Below are 20,799 nucleotides of genomic sequence, written 5' to 3' on the forward strand. Positions count from 1 at the left end.
TTTCAGCAAACAGAAAAAGATGATTTTTTTTAAAGTGTCAAAAGAAAACACTAAAATAAAAAAAATATTAGAGATGGTGCATTCCTCCAATGGGCTCATCAACAGACCAAATGCAGCAGAAAAAAAAATAACTAAATTTGAGGGTATGTGTGAAAATTATTCGAAAAGACTAAAAGATAAAAACTGTGGAGGAAAAATAACCCAAAAGAAACAAAAAAAGAGCACCTGAGACCTTTAGGACTCTATCAAATGTTCTAACATACAAGAAATTTTAATCTCAAAAGGAGAGAGAAAGCATAAAGCAATAAGAATATGGAGATGTAATTAATAGCCAGAAAATTTTTGAAAAAAAAAAATAGCCACAGATCCATAAATCCCAAATAATATGAAGCAAGATAAATTCCCCAAATCACACCTACACACATTATGGTCAAACAACTAAAATTTAATGATAAAAAGAAAAATCTGGAAACAAACCAGAAAATACAAGCAAAATTACATAGAGAGGAACAAAGACAATGACTTCACCAGACTTCATATTAGAAAGTATATAGCCCAGAAAAAAATGGAGTGAGCTTCTTTAAAGTAGTTATAGAAAAATCTTTCAATACAGATTTTGATACTCAGCAAAAATATCCTTAAAAAAATAAATGCAAAATTAAGACCTTTTTCAGACAAACAAAAGCTAACAGAATTTATTACCGTAAGGCCTGTGCTACAAAAAATGTTAGACAAATATGATAGAAATTGAGACTTACCTAGATAAATAATGTAGTGTACTTATATTTTTAAATATAAAAATAATGGTAAATTATCGTAGATGTTTTCATAATTTTAGTTGCTTTAAAACATAATGCAGAAGAAGTGACAATGTGTTTTGATGTTAGGAAGCATGACAAAAAATAGCATGTAGGATTAAGAGGAAGAAAAAGGAAGGTTCTTACACTATGTATGAAGTGACATTTGATGTTTTGATAAATTGATGTATACTCTACACTATACAATAATCATTGAAAATAATATAACACTTTACCTGTATAATATGGGAAATCTCTAGAATAAAAAGTGCCATACTTTTAAAAATATATATTTTTAGCCCTGACTGGTTTGGCTCAGTGGATAGAGCATCAGCCCATGGACTGGGAGGGTCCCGGGTTCGATTCTGGTCAAGGGCATGTATCTTGGTTGCGGGCTTAATCCCCAGTGGGGGGCATGCAGGAAGCACTGATTGGTGTTTCTCTCTCATTGATGTTTCTAACTCTCTATCCCTCTACCTTACTCTCTGTAAAAAATTATATATATATATATATATATATATATATATATATATATATATACTGATTTCAGAGAGGGAGAGAAAGATAGAAACATCAATGATGAGAGAGAATTATTGATCGTCTACCTCCTGCACACTGCAACCTGGGTATATGCCCTGATAAGGAACCAAACCAAGACCTCCTGGTACATAGGTCTACACTCAATCACCGAGAAATGCTGGCCAGGCAAATATGCCATACTTTAAAAAATATGTTGTTAATTAATGAAGATGATGTTCTCTTCTTATAAAATATGTTATAAATTGAAAATACAAAAATATTTTAAATGTAAATCTTTAATCTTAAAGCCAGTAAAGTTTATCTTTTCATGCTGTAGTCTCTATACAAATTCAAATATAAAATAACTATGATTAATATGGCAAAAAATCTAGTGGACAATGTGGACAATATTTTGTTCTACTACTATAGATACTCTTACCACTACCAAAAATAGTAGTGAAAGCTTAAGAGCATTTTGTTTTAAATAGCAAGCAATAAACTCACGTATTCTACTTTCCATTCTTTACTATGGTAGCAAAAACAATCTCACATTATACCATCACCTTCCAGGGCATCATGTTTCAAATACACCACTGAAAAATCTATACACAGAATGAAGAACCCCAGGCAATAACAGGGACTTTAAAGGGGAAGAAAGAATAGTGTTTGTTTCTTATACTTTTTACTTCATTCTTACAATGATATTTTGGATCCAAAACACGTAGGGAAAAGATAATGTTTATATTTTTAGTTGTCATAAAACACATTCAGTTCCAATAAAACATTAAAAAGTTGAGCTTTTAATCCTAATACAAGATTTCCTATAACTTCCCAATTATAGTTGTTGCTGTAATAAAATTGATAGAAACATATCAAATGCTGACCATTTTTCCTGCGTTAATTGAACTACATTCATTCTAATGTTTGGCTTGGTGATTGTTTTATGCTCTGCATGGAAATGAGCAGCGACTGAGCTGGTTTTCTGAAATTTCTTTCCATCTCCCTTACTTTGTTTTCAGTTCTGCCTCTAGATGCTGCAGTAGATCAAAGCTTTTCAAAGGCAGCAATGCGCTCATTGTCTTCCCAGTCATGGTGTGATACGAAGTGACGAAGAAGAACAAGAATGTTTGGAACAGTCACAATAGTATCTATTATGCATCCATCATAGAAGGACTGGAGCTGGATTGCACAGAAGTGATACGTGCCTATTGTTGAAGCTTTTTCTGTAATAGCAGATAGACATAATCATTCTGTGGAAGGCTTTCCTGGGAAAGATATCGTCTCCTTTTTGGACGTGCATTTTAGCGTGGTAGGTGGTTCTGCAGTTAATATAATGTGCAGCAAATGAGTAATGCAATTCAAAGAATTAGTTTTACTTACTGTGGCAATAGTGAATGATCCAGCATTGAAATGTATAATACCAGGGGCTGAATTGGCAGTCCTTGGAATTAGAAATTGCTTATTTTCATATTTATATCTGGCAAACCCCTTAAGTGTGAAGAAATGCAAATGCTTCAGGGAACTGCAAATGGGTATCTGCCACATAGGTGTCCATTCAGAGTAAAATGTCTAGTACTCTTGAGAATCTTGAAATTCGTTTTCAGAAATCATGAAAATCCTACTTGACACATGCCTGCTTTGCCTCGTCTCCATACTTAGGGCACTGGCTACTTTGCACGCCTTTCTTCTGCTAACATTTATAATTTTAAATGAAAATGTTAAATATTTTATTCTATTTCATTTTATAATACAAAATCTCTGAGTATGGTGTACTTCATCAAATATCCTTAGAAAATGAATTCCCAAGGTCTTTTTCTAATTAAAAATTTCCAGGGGATTCATTTTGTAGGAAGATGTGTACAAGTTTATTAAAGATGGGCTCGATTATCTAATAGGCACATTATTAAGAATGTAAAATAACCAATTTTAGATTAAAAAGAAAAAAATCTTGCGAGAAATTGCTCTTGAGATTCTCCATACATCCTTAATATTCTTTACCTGTAGGGAAAAGGTCTGTCACCAGACAGTCACAATGGGTCCTTCTTGAGCAGCAGAGCTTACACAATGGGCTAGAACTGCGCAGACATAGAGGAGACAACGTAAGAATGTTATCACTTCCTGTCTTGGCTCACCTGGGAAGGTATGGAGAAGTGGCTTCTCTTTACGATGGCCACGGTGAAGCTCTCTTAATCCAATCTGGGAAGACTGAAGAGAGGATATCCAAAGAAAGGATTTAGGCCTCAATTTCAAGATTTGACCCAAACCAGAAGGATATGATCTTTTTCCCTCTCTCTGGATCTATCATCTACCTATCTATCTATTTACCACCCTACACATACATCTATATCCACATCTGCATCTGCACCTATACCTATCTATATCTACATCTGTATCTACTGCTATGTTGTTCTTGTGAGTCCTCAACTTGTATCAGTAGTTTGCACCATCTCTACAAAGCTCTCTATTGAATTGCACATTATCTAGACATAAGAACATTTCCTTTCTCTCCTATAATGTGATACCTGTGTATAGACATAGAATATAATTATACATAGACTTGATTGTGCTACTTACCTACCTAGTCAGGATTAATGTTATTTAAATGGATACATTTCCTGCTACTGCACCTGGAAAACTACTATGAATTCGTGGCATACTGACATAAATGATTATCATTCTTTAAATTAATATGATCATAATGTTGAGTCCTATCAAAAGTCTGCTTTAATTTGGCATTAAATAACTTTAATTTATTAAAAACTGTGTAGATTAATAATGAACAATATTGAGACCTTTATTTTACTTAGTTTCCAAGTCTAATACAGTTCAGAACCTTGCATATTTGCTCCTGAAACAAAACTAAAGCACTCTAAAATGATTTCTGAGGAATAACATATCTCCAAATCTTCATCACAGAATGTGTACTAGGCAAGCCAAAATTAAGTGGAATTGTTTGTAGGGAACAAACACAACTTGGCAAAGTTAAGTGAAATTTTATTCTATTAAATCAAATCTGTGAAATTTTGGCAAATAAATATTTATTGTGATTCTTCATGCTTTATTTTAAAAATACTTTTAATAACTTTATAAACTCAGTATTAATTATCTTTTTATGAGTTTATATTATTAAAAGTTTCTAATGAATGTTAATTTTATCCATCCTGTTCTAACAATCTCATACATGCCAGAATGCTTTATAAAAATCTATTAAAATAATTATATATATTATTAAAATCTTTATTGAGAGTATTACAGATATCCCCTTTTTCCCCCGTTCACCCCCTCCACCCAGTTCCCAACTTGCCCCAGGCCTTCACCCCCCTACTATCTGTGTCCATTGGTAAGATCTTTGGTTACTATCTTCCCGTCACGCCTTGCTCTCTTTGCTCCGAGATTCATAGTCTGTTCCATGTTCCATGGCTCTGACTCTATTTTATTCACCAGTTTATTTTGTTCATTACATTTCTTGTTTATTTTGATTTTTAGATTCCATTTTTGATAGATATGTATTGATTGCCAATTTATTGTTCATATTTTTTATTTCTCCCTCTTCTTCTTTTTTTTCTCCCCCTCCTCCTCCTCCTCCTCCTCTTCCTCTTTCTTCTAGAATACCCTTCAACATTTCATGTAATACTGGTTTGGTGGTGATGAACTCCTTTAGCTTTTTCTTGTTTGTAAAGCTCTTTATCTGACCTTCAATTCTAAATGATAGCTTTGCTGGGTAGAGTAGGTCCTTGCTATTCCTCACTTTGAATATTTCTTGCCACTCCTTTCTGGCCTGCAAAGTTTCTGTTGAAAAATCAGCTAACAGTTGTATGGGTGCTCCCTTGTAAGTAACTAACTGCTTTTCTCTTGCTGCTTTTTTGTTTTTAGCCCTTGGCATTTTAATTATTATGTGTCTTGGTGTGGTCCTCTTTGGGTTCCTCTTGTTTGAGACTCTCTGTGCTTTCTGGAATTGTAAGTCTATTTATTTTACCAGGTAAGGGAAGTTTTCTGTCATTATTTCTTCAAATAGGTTTTCAATATATTGCTCTCTCTCCTCTCCTCTAGAACTCTGATAAGGCAACTGTTGGTATGCTTGAAGTTGTCTCAGAGGGTCCTTACACTATCTTCATATTTTTGGATTCTTTTTTCTTTTTGCTCTTCTGATTGGGTGCTTTTGCTACCTCATAGTCCACATCTTGATCTGATTCTCAGACTCCTCTATTCTACTGTTAAATCCTTGTAAATTATTCTTTATTTCAGTTAGTGTATGCTTAATTTCTGACTGGTCCTTTTTCATGTCTTTGATTTTCTCACTAAGATCCTTGAAAGTCTCGTGAAGATCCTTGAGTAACCTTATAACAATGGTTTTGAACTCTGTTTCCAAAACTTTGCTTGCTTCCATTTCTTTCATTTGTGACATGTTTCTTTGTCTCCCATTTTGGCTGTTTTCTTGTATTTGTTTCTATGTATTAGGTAGAGCTGCTATTTCTCTTGGAATTGGTAGAGTGTGTTGTAGGGCCCAGTGGCTTAGCCTCCCCAGTCACCTAAACTGGGCATTCTAGGTGCATACCAGTGTGAGCTGTGTACATAGTCATATACTTGAGCCTTGATTGCTGTTGGTGTCACTGGCAGGAATTGACCTCCAGGATTTTGGCTTTGAGGACCTGCAGCAACAGTGGGAGAGCTGATGTGCAAGAAACACCCATATGGAGCAGGACATGCTTCATTGGGGCCTTGGTGCTTGCTGAGTCTTCCCCTTGAGTGTGTCACTTGTGGATGTGTAGAGTTGTAATGTGCTATGGTCTGAAACTGTCCACTAAGTGCACTGGCTTTAGGGCTTCCAGGGAAGTGCAAAGTCAGCCACTGCCTGGGGCCACCCTGCAAGAGCTATTTATATTGGGGTTGGAGGTGCCCAGCTTTGAAGCAAGGCAGGCTTGTGCTAGTACAGGGTCTTGAGTCTTGGGCCTTTTATTGATAGTTTTGGAGCATGCTGATGCAGTTACAGCTTGTTTGAGAGATTTTAGCAAAGTCTGAAGCCTGAGCAAGGGCAGGCCACTCATATGCAAAAGCCACTGCAAAGAGATTAGGTGGGGTTGCAAATTGGATGTGGCCGGGTCTCAGTGAATCATTAAGGCAGAGCAAACATATATGGTTTCCAGTCAGTCCTGCTACCAATAGGGGAGATCCCAGCATAGGAACAATAACCCCTGCAAGCACCTCCATCTGAGAGAAAGATGCCCCCAAGTTCTTGCCCCAATGTCAGACAATCCAGTTTCTCCTCATATGTGCCTGGGTCCCCCAAAGCCTCACTCTGGCACTGGAGCTCAGATGGAGTGGGACCTTGTAAGTTCAGTTTGTGTGCTGGCCCTTTAAAAGGAACACCTGCATCCCCAGCAGCATCTGTGTCACTCAGCCACAATCCCTGATGGTTTTTATAGCTGGTAGTTATGGGAACTTCTCTTTCCAGCTCTGGAACTCTGGGCTGGGGGTCTGGTGAAGGGCTGGGACCCCTTGCTCCTCACAAGTGGCCTCCCCTGAGAAGATCTCCCTCTAGATTAAAAAATCAGCACATGTGGGTGTACGTCAAGCACATTCAGCACCTCCACCACTCCTACCAGTCTCTGTGTGCTTCGTTCTTTACTTCTCTGCTTGTAAGACTTCCATTCAGCTAGCTTTCAGGTTGTTCTGAATGATGGTTTTTCTGTATTTTAATTGTAATTTTGATGTGGTTGTGGGAGGCGGCGAGTACAGGCATTTACCTACATCCCCATCTTGGTTCTCAAAATAATGATATTTTTATACTAATTTAATGATTTTTTAAGAACTTAACTTTCACCCTAGCTGGCTTGGGTCAGTGGATAGAGCATCAGCCTGCTTACTAAAGGTTCCTCTGTTCAATTCTGGTCAAAAGCACATGCCTGGGTTATGGGCTTGGTCCCCAGGAGAGGGTGTGCAGGAGGCAGCAGATCAATTATTCTCTCTCATTGATGTTTCTCTCTCGCTCTTTCTTTCTCTCTTCCTTCATCTCTGAAATCAATAAACATTGTTGATGTTTCTATCTCTCTCTCCCTCTCCCTTCCTCTCTGAAATCAATTTTTTAAAAAGAACTTAACTTTCAATTAATATAATTAATCCATAGTAATGGACAATATGCAAAATGCACCTGTTAAAAGAGTAAAGAAATTATTAACCACTTGAATGAATAAATTTCCTAATCCATTCTTGGTCTACAATCACAGGTCATTGTCTAAATTAGGATTTGGATTTTACATTCTTTTTCTATTATATTTTCAGCCTTAATATATTCTCATACCCATTGTTATCTATGAACTAGTAATGTCAAAAGAAATCATTGCAGGTCCCGAAGAACAGCACTGTTAAGGGCTGAAATGCTTGTATTCTTTAAAATTCACTTATTGAAGCCCTACCGATAATGTGATAGTATTTGGAAATGGAGCATTTAGAAAGTAATTTGGTTTAGATGAGGTCACAAGTGGGGGGGGGGGCACAGTATGGGATTAATGCCCTTCTCTAAAGAAGCACCAGATAAGACCTTCCTTCTCCAGCTCTTTTCCCTCATGTAGGGAAGAAGAGGTCATGTGAGCACACAGTGAGTTGGCCTATTCACCAAGAGATAAGGTTTCTGATTGGAGCTTACATTGCTGGCATCTTGATCCTGGACTTCACAGATCTAAACTGTAAGAAAACACTTCTGTTGTTGTAGCCACAAGTCTGAGATATTTTATTATTGCAGCACCAGCTGACTAAGGTAAGCCCCGATTTATGCTTCAATTGGCTTTCTTTGGTTGCTAGAAATTGACCCTGACCAACTTAGGGAAAACAAAAGGATATATTGAAAAGATACCAGGGAGCTCACAACATTTAAAAAAATCCTATCTAATAAAAGAGTAATATGCAGATTGACCATCACTCCAACACACAAGATGGCTGCCCCCATGTGGTCAAAGATCCTGCCCCCATGTGGACACAAGATGGCCACCACAAGATGGCCAGCAGGGGAGGGCAGTTGGGAGGGACCAGGCTTGTAAGGGAAGGCAGTTGGGGGTGATCAAGCCAGCAGAGGAGGGAAGTTGGGGGCGACCGGGCCTGTAGGGAAGGGCAGTTGGGGGGGATCCAGGCCTGCAGGGGAGGGCAGTTAGGGGTGACCAGGCTGGCAGGGGAGCAGTTAGGCATCAATCAGGCTGGAAGGGGAGTGGTTAGGGGGTGATCAGGCTGTCAGGCAGAAGCAGTTAGGGGCAATCAGGAAGGCAGGCAGGCGAGCAGTTGGGAGCCAGCAGTCCTGGATTGGAGAGGGTGCAGGCTGGGCTGAGGGACACACCCCTCATGCAAGAATTTCATGCACCAGGACTCTAGTAAATAAATAAAAGCAGAACCTCCAGAATGTGTGAACAATTTGAATGGAGAGTTGCCTTGAACATTGTAGTAATGGGAGTCGGTTGCCATCTTTCTAGGCATTTCCAGGTTCTCTTGCCTTCAGTCCAACCATCTTCCGTTCTCATGTATCTTTGCTTAAGATGTAAATTCCTATGAGATAGAACTCGGCCTGCCTGGGAGTAGCTAAAATTTGACCTGGGATTTTTGAATAAATTTTTATATGAAAAATTAGTCAAAATTTATTTTTTCTTTGTTACATTCATATTTTAGTTTTATTAACAGTACAATACATGCATTATAGTTGAAAGGGGCATGATGGTTTAGAACAGTTCAAATAGCATAGAAATTTATTTCTATAAGATTTGAACTAATTTCTTTTGAAGCCATCAGTGCTTTTTGATTTCTCCATGTTTTGTCATACTCAAATCAATTTTTATAACTGCCATTTCCCTAGAAAATCATTCATTTTTATCCAGATTTTCAAATTTCTTAGCATTCAATAATACAAATTATTTTATAGTGAAGAATTACATTTTTCTAGTCTTATTGAGATATAGTTAACATATAACATTGTATCTGTTTAAAATATATAACATAATGATTTGCTATATATTAAGATGTGTTAAATGAGTATTCAAATAAAGTCAAGTTTAGGACAATACTTTATGAAATTTTTTCCCAAAAGTCAGAAATAAATTTTACTCATAGTGATGGGGAAATTGAGACATTTTTGCGGTCTAGCAATCTGAACCTGTAGCATTAACCTAATACACATTCTTATTAGCCAATAGTCTCTCTGCCCCTTTAATTGTCTGGTCTGCAAGACTTGTCTACTCCCATTTCAGAGAGGCCGTAAACTATCAGACGGAGTTATCAGTGCTGGTGCCAGGCCAGGCCTTTAGTTGTGGTCTGAAGGACACAGCACATGGGGCTCTTTAAGAACTTGCAAAGGGGGCCGGAAAAACCCTTATCTGGGAGACAAAGAACTGGAAAAAGTATAAATAGGGAAAGCTTCCTCCATGTTTTCGCCCAGAATTTGAAAGACATTTTTCTCTGAGCCCACCGGTGTAATAATAATAAAGTGTAGCCTTGACCAGTTTGGCTCAGTGGATAGAGCGTCAGCCTGTGGATTGAAGGGTCCCAGGTTCGATTCCGATCAAGGTACAACCAAGGGCATGTACCTTGGTTGCGGGCACATACCCGGTGGGGAGTGTGCAGGAGGCAGCTGATCGATGTTTCTCTCTCATTGATGTTCCTAACTCTCTATTCCTCTCCCTTCCTCTCTGTAAAAAAATCAATAAAATATATTAAAATAATAATAAAGTGTAGCTCCATTTCTCTAAGCTTGGTTTTTCTCTGGTCTTCTGTAACAATAGTTGCATTGATTAGGATTACTATGATTTTTCCTTCCTGCTAGTTTGTATGCTGAGATAGTTCACCTTTGTTTCTAAGCTCTATGGAATCTAAAAAGCATTTTAAAACTTCTATTACTCAGGACCTGAAACAATTTGATTCATTATGTTAATAATGAATTATTTAATTATTTTAATAATGGTGATAAAAATCAAAGGAAAACAAGAAACTTAAGTAGAACATTTTATTAAAATATTCAGATATATAATGATGATAAGGTTCTGATTCAAATTCCATGAAACCATTCAATATATTTAGTGAGAATATTTATTCTTAAAGGTAATGATTACAGTAGTATTCTGAATAAACTTTTATTTTTTACTATTGCTTAAGATGAGTTTGTATCACATTTGACAGATTGGAATTTTCTATATACCATACATGCTAGATAATACTTGATCTTGACAATACTATTTGAGATGATTAGATACGGTCTGCAGGCTTCCTGATGTTGTGCCATATAATGGATTTGAGAAGGAGTATGTAGAACTCTAAAGAAAAACACATTGAAAAGAATAGGATTTTAGGCATTAAAATAAGAGACTTCTTTCCAGATCATGAAGAATATAGGAAGTTTTTAATGATTTTCCACTGGAGTAATAAGTGGAACATCCCTAGTTCCCCAGCACTCACTCCCAGGCTACACTGCCTGTACCTCTGGCACCAGTCTAGTCTCAGTGTGTGCCTGTCTTCTGTGCGTAGCAGCCACTGCCTCATCCTCACCTCTGGTGGGCTGGAGGGTATGTAGTTGTCCGTATCTTGACTCTTACTCTTTATGGTGCTGGTTTTTCTAAGTCTGCTGTATTTATTATAGACATGTTACACAAAACAATAAAAGAGACAACCAATTGCAGAGTATATTAGAAAATCTAAAATTTGGGACATTCCATTGGACCAACAATTTGATTTCTTTAACAGATAAATTGCAAGAAAAATATAAGAGTGAGAAAATGGAACCTAGAGATTAAAAGAGACGTAAGAGACAAGTCTGACAATTTGGATGCATATTATCTTATATTGATCCTGATTTTTTAAAAAAAATATAGCAACAATAACAACAAATATAAATGCCCCTACTTATGTATGAGGCAATTGGGGGAGATTGAATACTGACTGAATATTTGATGGTATCAAGGGACATTGTTAAATGTTTAGGTGAGATACTGTGGTTAGATCCCTTAAATGTGCAGCTGAGTCTTTATAGGTGAAATTAAATGACATTTGGAACTTGCTTAAAAACATTCTGGTTGACACCAAAAATGAACCTTATTGTAAACTATGGATTCTGTGTGATAATGACAAGTTAATGTAGGTTCATCAGTTGTTAACAATGTAGCACTCTGGTGCGGGATGTTGACAATGGAGGAGACTATGCATGTGTGGAGCTCCCTGCACTGCATGCTCAATTTTGCTGTGAACCTAAAACTGCTCTAAAGAAAATAAAATCTGAAAACGCCACCACCACTCTGGTGGGTGGAGAAAATGAGTGGCAGTAGAAGTGAATCAAGAATGACCATGGGCCCTAACCGGTTTGGCTCAGTGGATAGAGCGTCGGCCTGCGGACTGAAGGGTCCCAGGTTCGATTCCGGTCAAGGGCATGTACCTTGATTGCGGGCACATCCCCAGTGGGAGGTGTGCAGGAGGCAGCTGATCAATGTTTCTCTCTCATCGATGTTTCTAACTCTCTATCCCTCTCCCTTCCTCTCTGTAAAAAATCAATAAAATATATTTAAAAAAAAAAAAAAAGAATGACCATGGGTTGATAATTGTTGAATTTGGTAGCAGGAACAATTATACAATTATCTCAATTTCTGTATCAGAATATGAGAATTTTCTCTGAGTGTTTGGAAGAGTATTTTGGAGAAATCTATTTCTTTGTTATAATGTCAGTGAAGAAACAGTTTAATTAATACAAGGGCATTTGTTTCTGAAAATATAGAAATCAAAACAGCAACAAAGGTCAAGAGCAATTACAGGATTTTTTCTCTAGCCATTTGTAATGGAAGGAAAAAGGAATGTGAAAGGGAAATTTTTATTAGAAAATAAAATAAAAAGAAACTGCTTCCAAGGTTTGCTAGAGTCATCAATCGCCCTGCCATAGGTACACATAGTAGAAAGCATCTTAAAATCATGTTGAAAGGAGGGTCTTTGAAATGGACCGCTTCCTGTACACCAGAGAAGCCACCTTCTCAGTACAAAGTAAAGGACACATAACACCTTCTGAGCATACAGTTAATTATTTTCAGTTGATGAGATATTAATATTTAAAATCCCAAATTTAAAACACTACATTTAATTCTTATGTAATTTTCTCCTTCAGGTACTACAAGTTAAGCTAAGCTAAAGATAAAAAGATTACAATTTCTTTTCTTTAATAAAAATGAAAATAGGTATAAATAGGGTGTCCCAAAAATGTATGCATACACTTTGAATAATTATAAAGGCAGTGTTTATTAAAATCCATTTCATTTTCAAAATTGAGCTACTGAAAGGGCAGAGACTCCATTTTTGTGCTAGGCCCTTCATCCTGTCCCCAGAATAACCTCCCTTCCGAGAAAAACTACAAGAAAGCAGCTAGGCCCAAATTGGGCTATACCATAGCATGCTCCTTCACCCATCAGGTGCTAGGGCCAGCCTGACAGGTTGAACCGGGCTGAGGGAGGGAGGTGGGAATTGAGAAAAGAAAGAAAGACAGGAGAGCGGGATCGGGAGGACTACAGGTCATCGAGAGACTGCAGCAAGTTTATTAACTGCATAATGCCTTTTATACACAAAACACTGAATAGGAGGTCTGTCAAGAGGAATGTATTCTTTGTTCCTCTTAATCTCTAAGGGAGAGACAGAGCAGAAGGACAAATTCTCAGTAGAGCAAATCTCAGTAAATAGTTACAGACTTCTTGGTAAGCTATGAAAGGTTGCTCTCATTTTACTGATAACCGCCATCCAAACAAGCCTGGGAAAACTGTGTGGGTAGGGGACCTAGCCTTGCTAGTCCCTTCAGGTGACCTGGAACTGACCAATCGGGGTCAGCCAACTCAGGGGACCCTCCCCCTGCCCCAGACCCCTATAAAACCTTTGTCCTGTTGAAGCTCTCTCTCTCTCTCCACCTTGCCGCTGTGCCGGTGTGTGTTTGTGGGACTGAGCTCGAGCTAGCTCGAATAAAGGCTCTTTGCTTTTGCATCGGACTCGGCTCCCTGGTGGTCTTTGGGGATCACGAAATCTGGGCATAACACTACCAGCTGTTAAAGAGTGCATACATTTTTGGGGGACACTCTGTATTATACCTTCCTACTTTGTCAAAAAGATACATTTGGTTTCTTTAACATGCACTTATTTATTTATTACCCATTAAGTAGGAATACATATCACTTTTACTTGATGTCTTGATTGACTTGACAGACCACCCAAATTAATTATCTCTGTGCTCTGGGAAATATCTTACTCCTTGTTTTCAATCCTACAAAAACAATACTAACAGTGTGTATGACGTCATAATTGATGAAAACAAAAAAAGTCAAAGGTTGTGTTAGACTTCAGCCTCACCAACAAAGCCTCAAAATTACCAGAACCACCTGACCTGATACCTTTGCTACTATTTTCAAGAACAGTAACAAACTGTTCATGACCTATTTTCATAAAAAAATAATGGAGGAAAATTAAAAACTTTGATATGCTCACTTTGACAGGAGATTAAATTTTATATAACATTTCTAAAATCAGATGTGAGGAAGCTTTCAGAGATAGAAAGCGATGTGTCATGGCTAATCCCATTTTATACCCAAAAGAAGGCTCTTATTGCCCACTTAAGAAAAGGATGGGAAAGATTTTACTTGCCATTTTCTCTCTAGCCCACTTCTTATGCTAGTAAGGAGTAGCCCTAAAAGGGGCCAAGAAAGATGTAATGCACTATTTCTTTATCTTCTGAGTTTTCAGGTAAAGGCCCTCATTGTCCACACCTACCTAAGAGAACACAGAATGCCATCCTCCCTTTTGTCTTTGACAATAAAATATGAAGAACAGTCATATTTGAACCAGTCAAATATGAGTAGTTAACTGTGAGTCGCTGACTAACATTCTGTGGGTGAAACAGATATTTTCCAGATTTGTCAGTTCTCTGAGTATGAACAGTGGCCACAAAGCCATTTAACAGTGAACTGATTTTACAAGCAGATTAAAACTGTCCTGGAATGGAAAATTCTCATAGCACATTTAGAGAGACAGAAACTCCTTTCTACCCTCAGATGAAATCGCTCCTCTTAGTAAAACATGTTCAAACAGCACTGTGTATGTGTGTGTTTTTGCTTCTGAAACAATACAGTTCACCACTATCTCTTACCTCTGATTGCTCTGAGTTGCTCCAACTCCCATACACTGGATTAACAAATGCACAATTAACACTTCCTTTAGTTTTCCTTAAAGCACATGGGGTTGCAAAAAAAGAAAGAGAAAAGAATAAGTATTGAAATATATCACAGTAAATTTTTAGGTAAAAATCTGGTAGAAATCTTTGCAAGACACATTGTCCAGTCTGCATACATATTTTTATGAATATCTACATATGTAAAAAGCCAGCGACCGAACACCATTAACAACCAGAATGACAGGTCGTTATGAGGCCCACTGTGGCCAATGAACCTGCCCGATCAGGGGGTGGGGCTGGCCAGCCAACTTCCCCTGGCACCTCCCCCCAGCTGGCCCCACCCCTGATCTGCTTTTCCCACTATGATCAATGGTGGGGTGGCTTGCCAACCCACCCCGAATCGCCCATCCCCAGGCCAGCCTCGACCCTGATGGACTGGCCCCACCCCGATTGGCCCTCAGACCCTCCCCCTGGCCAGCCACCCCTAATCACCCCCCCACCTCAATAGGGGGTGGGGCCAGCCAGCCAACCTCCTGCAGCTCCTCCCCCCCAGCCTGCCCTACTCCCATTGGGCCCCCCCACTCTGATCAGGGGCAGGGCCACCTATTGCCCTCCCCCAGGCCATTGGCCCCCATTGACACCTCCACCCCATTTGGGGGCAGGGCTGGCCATCCCACTGCTCACAGCCCCTCTCCATGGCAAGCCCCACCCCTGATGAGCCCCCCGATTGGCCCACAGCCCCTTCCCCCAGCCAGCTCTGTCCTCAATTGGCCCCCCACACACCAATCAGGGGTGGGGCTGGCCTGCCAACCTCCCACAGCCCCTCCCTTGGCCAAACTAGGGGGCAGGGCTGGCCAGTCCACCACCCATAGCCCCTCCCCATAGCTGGCCCTGCCCACAATCGGCCCCACCCAACTCAGTCAGGGGCGGGGCCCACCAGCCAATCGCCTATGGCCCCTCCCCCCAGCCAGCCTGGCCCTGATTGGCCCCCAATCAGGGCAGGCCAGCTGGCCAACCTCCCACTCTCTCCTCCTCCCAATGGGCCCGGCCCCGATCTGCTGATTGGGGCCAGGCCAGCCGGACCCCACCCGTGCACGAATTTGTGCACTGGTCCTCTAGTATTACTATAAGTAAAGACTTTTTAGCCTGACACAAAAGCAACCACATTCTTGAAAGCAACTGTTTTTTATCCTTTGAATATTTAGATCCAAATAAACCCAGGCAAAGACAAAAATGGCATAAGTTGATTTTTAAAATTGATTTCTTAAAATATTTATCAAATAACATGAGGAAAAATATTAAAAAGAACAATCCTATCTAATAAAAGAGTAATATGCACATTGACCATCACTCCAACACACAAGATGCCCATCCCCATGTGGATACAAGATGGCCACCACAAGATGTCTGGCAGGAGAGGGCAGTTGGGAGGAACCAACCCTGCAGGGTTGGGCAGTTGGGGGGGACCAGGCCAGCAGGGGAGGGCAGTTGGGGGTGACCAGGCCTGCAGGGGAGGGTAGTTGGGGATGACCAGGCTGGCAAGGGAGGGCAGTTAGGGGTTACCAGGCCAGCAAGGGAGGGCAGTTGGGGCAATAGGGCCAGCAAGGGAGCAGTTAGGGGCAATCGGGGAGGGCAGTTAGGGGCAATCGGGCCAGCAAGGGAGCAGTTAGGTGTCGATCAGGCTGGCCAGGGAGTGGTTAGGGGGTGATCAGGGTGGCAGGCAGAAGCGGTTAGAGGCAATCAGGCAGGCAGGCAGGCGAGCAGTTGGGAGCCAGCAGTCCTAGATTGTGAGACGGATCCTAAATTGGACAGGGTGCAGGCTGGGCTGAGGGACAACCCTCACCCCCCCATGCACAAATTTCGTGCACCGGGCCTCTAGTCTATATATATAAAAGCCTAAGCAACCATTACGACTGAATGACCGGAATGACCAGAATGACCAGTTGACCAGTCACTATGACATGCATTGACCACCAGGGGGCAGACGCTCAATGCAGGAGCTGCCCTCTGGTAGTCAGTGCGCTCCCACAGCCAACCTCCCAAGTCTGGCCAACCTCCCCTGGTCCCTCCACTCTTTCCCTCCCTCTGGCCAGCAGGCCCCGATCGGCCCAGCACTGATTGGCCAGGCCCCAGTCAGGACTGGGTGAGACAGCCCCGATCGGCCCTGATCACCAGCCAGGTCTAGGGACCCCACCCATGCACAATTTCATGCACTGGGCCTCTAGTATAATATAAAGCTGAACTGGTTATACAAAAAGGCCACCTTGAAGTCCCTGAGACTTTAAAGGTGCCAAGTCCTCACATTCTGAGAACTATTCTCCATGACAGTGTATCTCTTAAAGATTTATGGCATCATAGTCTTTAATATTTTAAACAGAAAAGTTAAATATGAGTGTTTTGAGGAGTTCTTTATGTTAATTTTCCTTTTATGAATCACAAATGGGCATGTCCTTGGTAATCTCACACATTGGTCTGTCCACATAATTAACTCAGATATAGTGGGATCCTAAGCAATCATTTTCCTTTTATACTTTAATTACTTAAGAGTCAATAGGTTTATCAGAAGACAACTAGCCTGCAATAGTTGCTGATAAAGAAAAAATGCCCATCATAGGAACAGACAAATATATAACCGGGTATGCAAATACACCCAACTAAAGACAGAGGAAGGATCACAGTCATGCACACAAATATACATGCACCCATACACATAATGGAGAATGAAAGACCAATTCCAGAATGATTGCTGGTGTCCTGAGGAAAAATATGTTCGTGAATACTTTTGACTAATCGAAGTATAATGACGACAAATTTGCCAGCAATATACCTTTAAATCCTAAAAGGAAAGAGAATAAAGAGGAAGCTCTTGCTCTTATGTTTTTTGAAAATAAGTTGTCACAGGTATGACCTCTTATTTTATCCACCAAACCAACCACATAGTCCTCTTCTAAAAGGAGTGAACCTGGCTGCATAACCTGGGTAATTGTGTTGTTCACTTCACTGTGTCTACATTTTGGTTATTGATGAAGAGAGCAATAGCAGCCTTTTTGTGGATTACATTTTGAAAAAAAAATCATAGAATACTCTTAAATGATGAGGCAACAAGTGTCATTAATTGAATACTTATGATTGCTCCAATTAAATCAAACAAGTGGTGCTTGATTCCTTGCCTGTTCTTCCTCCAAGAATAATCAATGTTAAATTCTCAGAGTAGCAAGCTCAGGAAATGGTTGGGTTGGGCATGAGCAGGTTGCTTTCAAAGTTGAGACTTGGTACAAAATGAAGGGCAGTTTTGAGATGTATCAAAGTGTCAAAGCAAAAGCTGATATTAACATGGAGGTAGGGAGAATCAAAACAGAATAAAAATTAAGCAGTAGGTAAAGAGGGGATAGCCACAGATACCAGCAGCTAATAAAAATTAATCTTGCCATGAAAAGGAAGCAGGAGGAAACCCAAACCATAGGACCAGACAGGACAGATGGTGCAAAGGCCGGGCATGCAACCAGGATGAGGGACAGGCTTGGCAGCCAACTGGATAGAAGTGAGGCACAGAACACAGAAAATCTTAATATGAGGTGATTATATTTGGCTTTGGACTGCTGGGACCCCAGATGACCTAGACCAGTGGTCGGCAAACTCATTAGTCAACATAGCGGCAAACTGCGGCTCGTGAGCCACACGTGGCTCGCGAGCCGCAGTTTGCCGACTACTGGCCTAGACCCTGATTAGCAGGCTGAAGTCAGGTAAATTGATCCATTTTCCAGTCCTGTTAATTCAGCTATTGAATCTAATATTCTTCAGAAGGGATTTTGTCTTAAGCAATTTTATATTAAAATGAGAAAAAAAACTCTAGGTGGCCACCCTTTGGGGATTCAGTGACTACAAAGAAGGAAGTGTGCTACTTAAGGGGAAGGATGTGGTATTGTAACAAAGAGGAAAAGGTCACCATATGAATAGTGGAAGAGGAACAAAGGTTAATTCTTCCTGCTACAAATTATCTTTATTAGCAATCTCACACTTTCATTTTTTTTCCAGATAAAAAGATGTCTCCCAATATTAGAAACCTCTGAATTGTTAGGATTAATTCTTAATATCTTTTCTTTGTGAAGTAAAATATTACTCGTCACCCATAAATACTACCATTAAATGAATTTCTAGTGTCAACTCCATACATTTACAATTTCAAGTTCTGTGACATAATTTTTTATCCTCCTCAATTTTACAAGTTTGGTTTTCAAACATTATCAATTTTACTTCAAATGATGAATCCTTATATGAGGAAAACAAACTGATTATGATGTGTTTCTGCTAGTTCTAACACTATATGGTGCAATGACAAGTCTGCATTAGGCTAAAAAATGCTACATTTAACTTATGTTATTTGTAGATAGGCAAATGGTTCGGAAAGAGCTGAGGTTTCAAAGAATCTAACCACCCCTAGGAATCAGCAAGAAATTGACTTAGATGTTTAGTTGAGAAAAGGAAAACCTGCATGGATCACATCAGTTTTCCACCCATAACTTATGCATTCACTTAAATTATTATTAAACACCATGCTTTATCCAATATGTGCAGAAACTGCATAAAGTGGAATTCTGAGTGGATTTAAGAGAGATATGTCAGTGCAGAACTAGGGCAATTCTGATGGGAATTTCCAATTTAAATATAGTGAGCATATGTATACTTCTAAAGGAATTCACTTCATGGATTACTGACTAACAAATATTTTTTAGTGTTAATTAAAAACATGGAAGGGTTTATAAAAGGTATCTGAAATTATTATAAATGGGCAATGAAGATAATAAAAAAGACAAACAAAAACTCATCTATGTTGAATATAGTAAACATGACTTTGAGGTAAATGTTTATTTTATATTATATATACAGGAGTGGGCAAAAGTAGGTTTATAGTTGTAGTACACGAAACACAATTTAACCTTGTATTATTATTTATTAATTATTGTATTATCTTCCATATGAACAACTGTAAACCTACTTTTGCTCACCTTGTATTTTAAAAGCCTTATTGAATTATAATTCACAAATCATACAATTCTTTCAACACATATAATTTAATTTTTAAAAGTAATATTGATATTAATTTACTGTAATTAGTTATTAATTTGAGAACTGTAGTAAAATAATATAAAATTTAATTGTCTTTAAAATGTACAATTCAGTAGAATTCATTACATTCACAATGTTATGCAACCACACCAATATGTATTTCCAAAATTTTTTCATCACTACAAATAGAAACTGTAGCCATTAAACAGTAACTCCACATTTTCCCTTCCTCTAGCTCCTGTAACCTCTAATCTATTTTCTATCTCTACAAATTTGTCTATTCTGGATACTTCATATGAGTGGAAATGTTTTGTGTCTGCCTTATTTCACTTAGCACAATGCTTTCAAAGTTCATCTATATTGTAGCATGTGCAAAAACTTCCGTCATTTTTATGGCTGAATATATTCCATTGTATTCATATGCTACATTTTGTTTGTTCATTTGATGATAGACACTTGAGTTGTTTCCACCTTTTGGCTTTTGTGAATACTCTGCTGTGAACATTGGCATGTAATTATCTGAGTCCCCATTTCTATTCCTTTGGGTATATAACTAGGAGTAAAATTGCTGGGTCATATGGTAATTCTATTTCGCTTTTTTTGTGGGAGAACCAAACAGTTTTCAGAGCAGCTGCACCGTTTTACATTTCCACTAATATTTTATGCGGTTTTCTATTTCTCCACATCCCAACAAACACTTATTATTTTTTGTTTTGTTATTATTATTATTGCCATCCTAATAGGTGTGAAGTAGTATTTAATTGTAGTTTTGATTTGCATTTTCCCTAACAGCTAATGACATTACTATAGGCCATTTGTATATCTTCTTTGAAGAAATGTCTATTCAAGTCTGCTTATTTTTAAAAATATTTGTTATTGATTTTTAGAGAGAGATAGAAACATCAATGAGAGAGAAATATCCATCAGGTTGCCTCTTGCACACCCTATAGTGGGAAGGAACCTGAAACCCAGGCGTGTGCCCTGACCAGGAATCAAACCTGCATGAGTCAATGCTCAACCATTGAGCCACACTGGCTGGGCAAGTCTGTTTATTTTTTAATTGGGTTGTTGCTCTCTTTGTTGTTGAGTTGTAGGATTTTTGTGTATTCTGGATATTAAACTCTTACTAAATATATAATTTCAAATATTTTCTCCCACTTTGTAGGTTATCCTTTCACTTTCTTGATAATGTCTTTTCATGTATGAAAGTTTTTGATGAAGTCCAGTTTAGTTATTTTTTTTGTTCTTGTGCTTTGGGTATCA

General features: G+C 38.9%; 1 protein-coding gene across 1 annotated transcript in view; it reads right to left on the reverse strand.

The window, feature by feature from the left end:
* Positions 1-10,479: 10,479 nt before the first annotated feature.
* Positions 10,480-20,799, reverse strand: part of MALRD1 (MAM and LDL receptor class A domain containing 1) — a gene marked incomplete at its 5' end in the record, with an annotated part of 676,620 nt that continues 666,300 nt past the window's right edge. The window contains 2 exons of the mRNA XM_080679375.1: positions 10,480-10,600; positions 14,446-14,521. Of these exons, the coding sequence (XP_080535501.1) occupies positions 10,520-10,600; positions 14,446-14,521 (157 nt within the window). The 3' untranslated portion in view covers positions 10,480-10,519. The remainder of the gene's footprint in view (positions 10,601-14,445; positions 14,522-20,799) is intronic.

The sequence above is a fragment of the Plecotus auritus genome, assembly GCF_963455305.1.
Source record: "Plecotus auritus genome assembly, chromosome: 1".
NCBI classification, from domain to species: domain Eukaryota; kingdom Metazoa; phylum Chordata; class Mammalia; order Chiroptera; family Vespertilionidae; genus Plecotus; species Plecotus auritus.